Below are 10235 nucleotides of genomic sequence, written 5' to 3' on the forward strand. Positions count from 1 at the left end.
GGTGTAGCACAAAATGGAGTTAGTCTTGCCTGCTTGTCCAGGGGTAGGAGATTTTTGTTAAATTCCTTGGGTCCCACATTCCCCCTTTTTCAGAGGATACTATGCAGGACCCAATCATGGGTTCTGGGTTTCTGTGGAGAGAGTCAGTGGTTGGTATTGTTGCCTGAGTACCATGAGTTGAACTGTGTTGACTAGGTCCCTGACAAAAGCCACTAGTCTATTAATGAGGCAGGGCCCAAAGGTCAGAAGGAGGAGAAGGATGATCAGGGGACCGGCTAGGGAGGACAATAAGGTAGTCAGCCAGGGAGAATGATTGAACCATGATTCAAACCATCCCTGTTGCTGCTCTCGCTCTCGTTTTCGCTTGGCTAATCCTTCCCTTACCTTAGCCATTGATTCTCGTACTATCTCTGAGTGGTCAGTGTAGAAAAAGCACTCTTCGTTCAGGGCAGCGCAGACTCCTCCTTGTTGTAGAAAAACTAGGTCTAATCCCCTCCTATTTTGGAGCACCAGTTCAGACAAAGACATTAGGGATTCTTGGAGGTGGGAAATGGAGGTTTCTATGCGTTCTAGGTCTATATCAATGGCAGTTCTAAGGCTACTGTAGTGGGAGGCCTGGGTGGCTAGTGAGGCAATACCCGTCCCTGTGCCAGCCAATCCAATTCCCAGTAGGGAGGTGATGGTGATAGCGGAGATGGGCTCCCTTTTATTTCGCCCGTGGGTATCTGTGCCCTTCCACTGAAGTACCCGCTCATCTGAATGGTAGATGATTCTAGGGAGTAGCTGAGCCAGCACACAGAAGCCCCCAGTTCTGTTTATAACCTGACCGTGAGCACAGGGAGTTAAACCCTCAGAACAAGCCCACCAACTGTCTTGGGGCGGTAGATAATACCCTGTATTATTTGTAGGCTGTGTAATGTTGCACAGAGCCTGGTGGTGGTGTGGAGTGCCTATACAGAGTCCCTGGCCGAACACGGACTGCAAGGTGAGGCCTTTACTACCCGGCTTTGGGTTCCACCTGCAAGCATTAGGGTCCGTGGTTGTGTTATATTGACCCATTATTGCGATAACCTCATAGAAGGGGGGGCGGATGTCATAGCACAGCCAGCAGGATTGGGTAAGATTGGGCTTAGTTGCGTTGAGGAATTTGTAAGCCTTGGACATCAGGGCCCAAAGAGGGTGCTGAGAAGGGTCGATGGGGAGGAGAGGAGAGAGGAGAGTTGGGACTGGGGTGCCACCACCGGAGGTGTTGTGGGCAAGATTCAGAGGGTGTGCTGCAGGTGTTGCCTGAGGTTGAGGAGGTACTAGCACAGTGTTGGGACCTATCCCAAGGGTTTCCCTTAACCTTTCGGTTTCTCTAGTTGTCTGATCATGAATAGGACTCCGTTATCATACCCGCTTTGGTGAAGCCGGAGTCCCCACAGAAGTCCTACCCCCCAATTTGTTTCTTGTTTCCCGGTCTCCGTGAAGGAAATGGTGACTGGATTACAGTAAGGGCGTTCCGAGCATGAGGGGTGCGTAGTATTCAGTTGCATTTTTATGAGGCCGGATGGGTTTTGTGACAGCCAATTGCATGTCCCAGTTTGTTCGCAACCCCATGTTTTGCAGAAGTAGTCTGTCCAGCCACCGCATTTGGAGGCCTTATTATGGTCAGACTGAGAGGGGGCCGGACACACATAAAAACAGGTATCTTGGAGGGCCATCTTGGCCCTCTCGGTGCCACATCCTGGTATTCCTATTCTGCCTTGGTGCCAGGGGTCCTGACTGAATAGTTCACACAAGTCAATAGTCAGATTAGGCCACCAGGTCCCTCTAGGGTGTAGCTCGGACAGCTGGGTTACTACCTGATTAGAGCTTGGGGTGATGATTTGCCAGGTTAGATTAAGTGGTTTGGGGTTGGGTTTAGCCGCGAGGGGATACAGCGCAAGTAATATTAGCGGGGTAAGTGGGAGCGACGCAACCTTAGCTTTAAGGGATTGTCCTTGTCGGGCTGACTCTTCCATTCCGGAACAAAGTCCTTGAGGACGGCGTGTGGATCAGCTGGCCGGACGTGGGTGTAGTGGACCCAGGGAGTTATTCCGTTGACCTTGAGAGCGGTGGGCGTGGTCAGGATCACAATGTAGGGTCTTTTCCAGCAAGGTTGGAGCATCTGCTGTTGGTGCCTCCGCACGTACACCCAATCGCCTGGTCGATACTGATGGGGGTCAGGAGGCAGCCCGGTCTCGTAGAGGGCCCTCAGCTTAGGCCACACCCGCTCATGGGCTCTTTGTAACATTTGGAGGGAGAAAAGAAATTGTTGGTCATTGAACTCAGCAAGCACTTCGGGTTTCAAGGCAGGAATGATAGGTGGAGGTATACCAAACATGATTTCGTAGGGAGTCAGTCCCATCTTATATGGTGAGTTTCTCACCCTATATAGGGCAAAGGGGAGGAGAGTGACCCAGTCCCGCCAGTCTCCAAGGCTAATTTAGTTAAGGTCTCTTTTAATGTCCTATTCATCCTCTCTACCTGACCTGAGCTCTGGGGTCTGTGAGCACAATGTAATTTCCAATCTGCCCCCAGTATTTGTGCTACTCCCTGTGTTACCTTAGAAATGAACCCTGGTCCATTGTCGGATCCGATCCTGGCAGGAAATCCATACCTTGGCAGAATGTCCTCCAGCAGCTTTTTGGTCACAGTTTGCGCTGTTTTGTGCTTGGTGGGGAATGCCTCTGTCCACCCTGAAAAGGTATCTACGAAAACTAGCAAGTACTTGTACCCATACTTTCCAGGCCTTACCTCAGTGAAATCTACTTCCCAGTATGTTCCTGGGCGGTCTCCCCTGAGTTGGGTTCTGGGGTTAGACCCATGGGTGGTGGCGTTGGTTAGCTGGCATGCATGACAGCTTGCCACAATCTGCTTGATCTTTGCTCGAGAGTCTTTAATAATGATCTTAGCATGTCGTATGAGGTCTTCCATCTTTCTTGTTCCCATAGGAGTACTCCGATGCATTTTGGATAGGACTTGTCATCCTAGTTCCTCTGGCAGGATGATGCTGGAGTCTGCGGCCCTCCACCAGCCATGCAAGCATTGGGTCATAGGCGAGCGTTTAATCCATTGTAAGTCAGTGCCAGTATAGTTGGGGGTGTCCAGCAGGGTCGGTGCCCCTGGATCGGGTAGCATGGTTGTTAAAACCTGAGTCACCAAAAGGGCTGCCTCCTTTGCTTTTGAGTCGGCTAGCCGGTTTCCCCTGGCTACTGGTGTGTCTGCTTTTTGGTGTCTTGGACAATGGATGATAGCTAGTGCCTTGGGCAGCCAGAGGGCCCTTAGGAGTTCAAGAATCTCTGTTTTGTTTTTAAGTCTTTGCCTCTGCTGTCAGAAGCCCTCTCTCTCTGTAAAGGGCTCCGTGGATATGAGCGGTGGCAAAGGCGTACCTGCTGTCGGTGTAAATGTTTATTCGTTTACCTTCTCCCATGGTTAGTGCCTCGGCCAGGGCGATCAGTTCTGCCCGTTGAGCCGATGTTCCGGCTGCCAATGGCTCTGCCCAGATGATCTCCATCTCTGTGGTTATGGCTGCCCCCCGCGTATCTGGTTCCTTCTCGGACAAAACTGCTGCCGTCCATATACCAGGTGGCGTCCACGTTCAGCAGTGGCTGGTCCCGGAGATCAGCCCTGATTCCGTGCACCTGTGCCAAAATCTCTTGACAGTTATGCAGAGGGGGGTCCCAGTCTGAGTTAGGGAGTAGTGTTGCCGGATTCAGGGTTGTAGGTGGCTTGAATAAAATTCTGGTGGGGTTTAGCAGTAGGCTCTGATAATGGGTCAGACGAGCATTGCTGATCCAGCGGTCTGGGGGCTGTTTGAGTACCCCTTCAATAGCATGTGGGGTGGTAGCATATAGTTTTGGCCCCATGGCTATCTTGTCTGCGTCCTTGACCATAGTGGCCACCGAGGCAATAATTTTTAAGCATGGGGGCCATCCAGCGGCCACCGTGTCCAGCTTTTTTTTTTTTTTTTTTTAATTTTTTTTTTTCAACGTTTTTATTTATTTTTGGGACAGAGAGAGACAGAGCATGAACGGGAGAGGGGCAGAGAGAGAGGGAGACACAGAATCGGAAGCAGGCTCCAGGCTCTGAGCCATCAGCCCAGAGCCCGACGCGGGGCTCGAACTCTCGGAGCGCAAGATCGTGACCTGGCTGAAGTCGGACGCTTAACCGACTGCGCCACCCAGGCGCCCCCCGTGTCCAGCTTTTTAGAGAGATAAGCTATGGGTCTTTTCCAGGGACCTATGTACTGGACAAGGACCCCTTTTGCCACCCTGTCTTTCTTGTCTACATACAGGTAGAAGGGCTTGGTTAGGTCAGGCAACCCGAGAGCCGAGGCAGACAGCAAGGCCTGTTTAAGGTCATTAAAGGCCTTGTTCATGGCCTCTGTCCATTCAAAATTTTGTTGGTGCCTGGTAGCGTCATAGAGGGATCTGGCCATCTCGGCAAAACCCAGAATCCATAGTCGACAGAACCCTGCCGACCCCAGGAATTCATGTACCTGACGGACGGTTTGCAGCTGTGGGATCCTTAGGACGGTTTCCTTCCGCGTATCTGTCAACCATCTTTGTCCATCCTTTAATTTGTACCCCATGTAGCTCACCTCTGCTCTGCAGATTTGGGCCTTTTTGGCTGAGGCCTGGTATCCTAGAGCTGCTATAGTTTGGAGTAAGTCCTTGGTGCCTTGCAGGCAAGTGTCCTGGTCCTCCGCCGCCAGCAGGATATCATCTACATATTGCAATAAGGTCAAATGAGGGTGCTCAGAACGGAACTCACCCAAGTCTTCGTGTAAGGCCTCATCGAAGATGGTTGGTAAGTTTTTGAATCCTTGTGGTAGTCGAGTCCAGGTGAGTTGGCCATTGATGCCTTTCTCGGGGTCCGTCCATTCAAAAGCAAAAAGGTCTTGGCTCTTGGGTGCTAAAGGCAGGCTGAAAAAGGCATCTTTTAAATCTAATACCATATACCAATTTTTGTCTGGAGGCAAGGTGGAGAGGAGGGTGTATGGGTTTGGGACCGTGGGGTGCACATCCATTACTCGCCGGTTGACTTCCCTTAAGTCCTGGACTGGCCTGTAATCATTAGAGTGCGGTTTTCGCACCGGCAGCAAGGGAGTGTTCCATACCGACTGGCAGAGCCTTAATATGCCTGAGTCTAGTAGTCGCCGTATGTGGGGCGTGATTCCCGTTCGCGCCACGAGAGGCATGGGGTATTGGCAGACCCTGACAGGGTCTGCCCCCGGTTTTAGTTCTATGTATATAGCTGGTTGGTGTCGGGCCAGCCCAATTCCCCCAGTTTCTGCCCATGCCTGAGGAAATTCCTGTAGCCAACAGTCAATGTCAGTTAATTGGACTGGGGGCGTCTGGTGGAGACGATATTCGTCTTCCAAACTCAGGACAAGCACCTGAATCGGTTGCCCTTCTTTGTCTAGGATTTTTGCCCCTCCGGGGTGGAAGCAAATTTGTGCCCCCATCTTGGTGAGCAAGTCCCGACCTAACAACGGGTAGGGACATTCAGGGATGACCATGAAGGAGTGGGATACCCGGCCCATGCCTAGGTCCACAGTTCTTCGGGTAGTCCATGAGTACTGTTTGGCCCCCGTGGCCCCTTGCACCCATGAGGTCTTGCTTGCCAATTTCTCCTGGGGTTGTAGTAAGACCGAATGTTGTGCCCCAGTGTCCACTAGAAATTCAACTGGTTGCCCCTCCACTCTGAGAGTTACCCTGGGCTCGGGGAGGGGTACCGAACCCCGACTCCCCTAGTCGTCCAGGTCCTCCATCTCCAATATCTTGGCAGGGGCCTTAGATCTTTTGTTAGGGCAGTCTTTCACCCAGTGGCCCTCTTCCTTGCAATAAGCACATTGGTTTTTGTTTAGTTTAGGGCGCTCCCGTCGGGGACCAGGGCCATCCTCCTTACCTGTTCTTGAAGTCAGCTTCTTGAGGTACCTCCGTTTTTCCTGTGGGTCATCCATGGTTGTAGCCAGCAGGATCTTAGCCAGATTTCGGGTCTGCCGGTCGCTTAGTCTGTTGCTCCTCCGGGCTTTCTCTATTATTGTAAACTCTTTCTGCTACTATTATTAAGTCCTGCAGGCTCTTCTCTCCTAGCCTCTCCACTCTTTGTAATTTCCTTTTGATGTCTGGAGCAGCCTGATTAACAAAAGCCATGATAATTGTGGCTTTTGTTTCTGGGGCTTCTGGGTTCAGAGGGGTGTACTGCCTAAAAGCCTTTGTGATTCTAAGAAGGCTGCTGGACTCTCATCCTTACCTTGTCTTACATCATATACCTTGGCCAGATTAGTAGGCTTGCGCACGGCAGCCTTGAGACCTGCCATTAGAGTCTGGCGGTAGACCCGGAGTCTCTCCTTACCTTCAGCCGAGTTGTAGTCCCAGGTAGGGAGGGATAAGGGGAAGGCAGCGTTTATGAGATCTGGGTTTTGAGTCGGCTGTCTGTCCTCTCCCAGGACAGACTTCCGAGCTTCCACCTGTATTCGTTCTCTCTGTTCGGTGGTGAAGAGAACCTGCCAAGAGCTGCTGACAGTCATCCCAAGTAGGCTGGTGGGTAAAGAGAACAGTATCTAAAAGCCCAATTAAATCTTTTGGGTTATCGGAGAACTTTGCATTTTGAGTTCTCCAATTATATAAATCACTGGTGGAGAACGGCCAATATAACACTGGTTGTTCTCCAGACTCGTCGGGAGGCCCCATGGCGCGGAGGGGAAGGGTGGTGGAGTCCGCCGGCCCCATATTTGAGGGTGGGGTCGCCCGGTGGGTCTGTCCACGTGTCCCTGCTGCTGGCCCACGCACAGGAATTCCTTCATCAGGGAGGGGTGATGCCCTTCCTGCAGCCCCTGGTGCTTCCAATGGAGGGGCGGAAGGGGGAGGGGGAGCCTGGTAGGGCGGCGGATGAATCAGGTCTTCCGGAGAGGAATCCTGCAAGACCGGATAAAGGGGCGTTTTGGCCTTTGTGTTCAGTCTCCTTCTCAGCTTTCCGCAGGGCTAGAATCTTGGTAGGTCCTGCTTTGGGGGGTAAGAATGGTTTTAGCCAAGAAGGGGGGTTTTCAATCATGTCCTGCCAGACCAGGATGTAGGGCACCTGGTCAGGGTGGCCGTCCGGTTTGTCCTTGAAGATTACGGCCTTGACCTGCAAAATAATAGGTAGGTGGAAAGTTCCTTCTCAGGGCCATCCCACGTCAAAGGTTGGCCATTCTGACATGCAGTAAGTCTGAAATTTCCCTTTTCTTATGTCTGTGCTCAAATTATGAGCCCTTTCCTTAACGTCCAAGAAGTGGGAGAGCATAAGAGACAGGGGGCTGGTTTGGGTCTGCCCCATTTCAATCCACACCAAGACACAAAGAGTTATGACGGTTAACAAGGACACAATAACACAGACAAACGTTCCAGCGCGGCCACGGAGACAAAACAGAAAGTAAAACGAAGGGCTGGCTGTCCGTAATGGCAGCCGGCCCCCTTCACAGATGAGGACTTCATCCTCCTGGCGGGGGCAAGGGACATCTCCCAAGACCTCCGGTCGACGGCTCGCCAGCATGTCCGCTTAAGCCAATGCCAACCCAAAGACAGTTTGGAATTCCTACAGGTAGAGATACAGTATAGAGCTCTCAGAAAATATGTGCACGAAAGGTATAAGCTGAGTGCACTCACCAGACGTGGGACCCTCCGGGTGGGGTCCTGGGGGTCTCTCGAATCCCGGGACGAGCCCCCAAATATAACGCCCCCAATTTAAAATCCGAGAGACCACCAAGGAGCCGATACCGATGCAAACGCACGAGGGTTTATTTGCAAGCTCGAGCTTGGGCCCAAGTATACCCGACACAGAGGAGCAGGGACTTGGACCCCTCGGTTAAAAGGCGTAGCAGTTTTATAGGGGCCAGTGGCCAATGAGATTGTAACACACACAGAAAGTTGCATAGTCTTGTCAGTCCACATGCAGGTGGCCAATTGAATTACAATTTACCCTATAGTAACTGTTTGAACTAGCCTACCACTCTGGTTAGAATTGGCGCACAAGTTTGGCGGGCAAAAGGCGGAGTTTACATTCTTTGGCGGTTAGGGGTTCCATATTCCTATATGAGCTGGTTTCCAGTAAGGGTGTGCTCAGCGGCTTGACTAGGGTGGGGGAGTGTCTTAAGCAAAGTAGGTCATGTGGGGGTTATACATGACATGGTGGGTGTAGCACAAAATGGAGTTAGTCTTGCCTGCTTGTCCAGGGGTAGGGGATTTTTGTTAAATTCCTTGGGTCCCACACAATCAAGGGATGGAGGAGACGCCTAAACCAAGACAGAAAATGAAAGCACCATAAAAGAAAAATATATTTATGTAAAAATTTGATGAATGACTCAATCAACTATCTTTAAGACTATCAAGATAGTCTTAAAGGAAAGATAAACAACTTGACCACATAAAAGTATTATATGTATGGCCAAAGATACCATTAATAAAGTCAATGGACAGGGGCACCTGGGTGGCTCAGTTGGTTAAGTGTACAACTCCTGGTTTTGGCTCAGGTCATGAGCTCAGAGTTTGTGAGTTTGAGCCCCAAGTTGGGCTCTACGCTGACAGCATGAAAATAAATCAATGGATAAAACTAAATCTAAAAAAATTTTGCAGTGTGATGACAGTTAAGGTCTATAATATAAAACTCCTACAAATTATAATAGAGAACCTATTTTTTATAAAAGGGCAAGGTATATGAAGTAACAAATTAATTAATTACATCTCTATCAGCTGAGGTAGAAGGCTGTATATAAGGACACCTGGTTGGCTCAGTTGGTAGAGCACATGACTCTTGAGAGTTCAAGCCGCACGCTGGGGACAGAATTTACTTAATGAAACAACTCTATACAAGACACTGAGTGAGGGGAAAAAAAATGTCAGTGTAAGAAATAATGCCATTTTTGTGAAGAACTCAATGCCTTCTTCCCCTCCGTGTGTGTGTGTGTGTGTGTGTGTGTGAGAGAGAGAGAGAGAGAGAGAGAACATGAAAAAATGGGAGAGAAGTGGAGAAAAAAAAAGACACTAGAGACCCCATTCTATGAATCAATTAATTTGGGGTGGGCGGAAATGTGTGTGTAAATAAAGACATACAAAACTTCTGTGTGTATGTGTATGCATATATGTTTTTACAAAGGTGTGCACACTATTGATTACCTCAGAAAGGTAGAATGGACAGGAGGGGAGGCTTTGTCTTTAATATATCTTTGCATTGCATTGTTTCACTTGCTATAAAAAAAAATCGAATACTTTTATAATTTGAAAAACACCACATTTAAGAAGTTATGCAAAACACCACCAACAAACATCCTATTTATGTTTATGTTACCTATTTATAATGGTATTTTCCCACTCATCTACCCTTCCATATCCCTCCTCATCTGCTGCTGGAAGCACCATATCATTTTGGCTACTCACCTAGCATCTGATACACCAACTGCGACAAGAACTAAGCATTCCAATACACACATTTCTATAATACAAGCTTTTACCCCTTGCACTTGGTTTTGTTTTGGTTTTTCTGCCATTTTCCACCCTTGTTTTATTTGCTGAATCTTTTTGATGGAACAGAAGTACATACACCTTGGGATTCTCTCTGCTGAGTCTTGGGAAACCCCAGGCTCAAGTCTGTGTGTGCTCTTACATTGTCCTTCTTCCAGTTTTCCATTCAAGCAACTGTTCTCTGTAGTGCCTGCACGCTGGGACTCTTATGTTTCTAGAGCAGTGCTGTCCAATAGAAGTACAATATAAGCTCCCATACGTCATTTTAAATTTGCTGGTAGCCACATTAAAAAGGTAGAAAGAAACAGGTGAAATTCATTTTAATGCATTTTACTGAACCTAACAAGACCTAAAATAGAATCTCAACGTGACATCAATATTAAAAAATATTTTATAATCTTTTTCTCAAAGTCTTCGAAACCCAGGTTTTGTATTTTACACCTATAACACATCTCAATTTGGACTAGCCACATCTGAAATGTTCAGTAATCACATGTTGGCCACATGGTATCAGACAACAGGGTTCTAGAGAAGCCCATCCCCTGAGGGCCCTGCAGTTCATGACAGATTAATAGTTCCTCCTCTTTGGATGATTTCCTTTTCCAATTCATTAAGACTCTCAAGAGTGTGAATAAGGCGCAGTGAGTGTTGCAAAGAACACACTTTATCATAAACTATTAATTTTGAATACCTACCGTTAGGCTGTTT

General features: G+C 48.9%; 1 protein-coding gene across 1 annotated transcript; it reads right to left on the bottom strand.

The window, feature by feature from the left end:
• On the bottom strand, nt 1-5989 carry LOC124513135 (MLV-related proviral Env polyprotein-like). Its single transcript, XM_047080899.1, has 6 exons — nt 5935-5989; nt 4798-4995; nt 4625-4749; nt 3445-3665; nt 1962-2411; nt 1-1381 (listed from the first exon to the last, which is right to left on the bottom strand). Exons 1-6 carry the CDS (start codon nt 5987-5989, stop codon nt 115-117), a joined length of 2316 nt encoding a protein of 771 aa, XP_046936855.1. The 3' UTR covers nt 1-114.
• Between the last annotated feature and the right edge of the window lie 4246 nt (nt 5990-10235).

Source organism: Lynx rufus, unplaced genomic scaffold (assembly GCF_022079265.1).
Source record: "Lynx rufus isolate CCGP_SWC_20201006 ecotype Redwood Valley unplaced genomic scaffold, mLynRuf1.p SCAF_18, whole genome shotgun sequence".
Taxonomy (NCBI): Eukaryota; Metazoa; Chordata; class Mammalia; order Carnivora; family Felidae; genus Lynx; species Lynx rufus.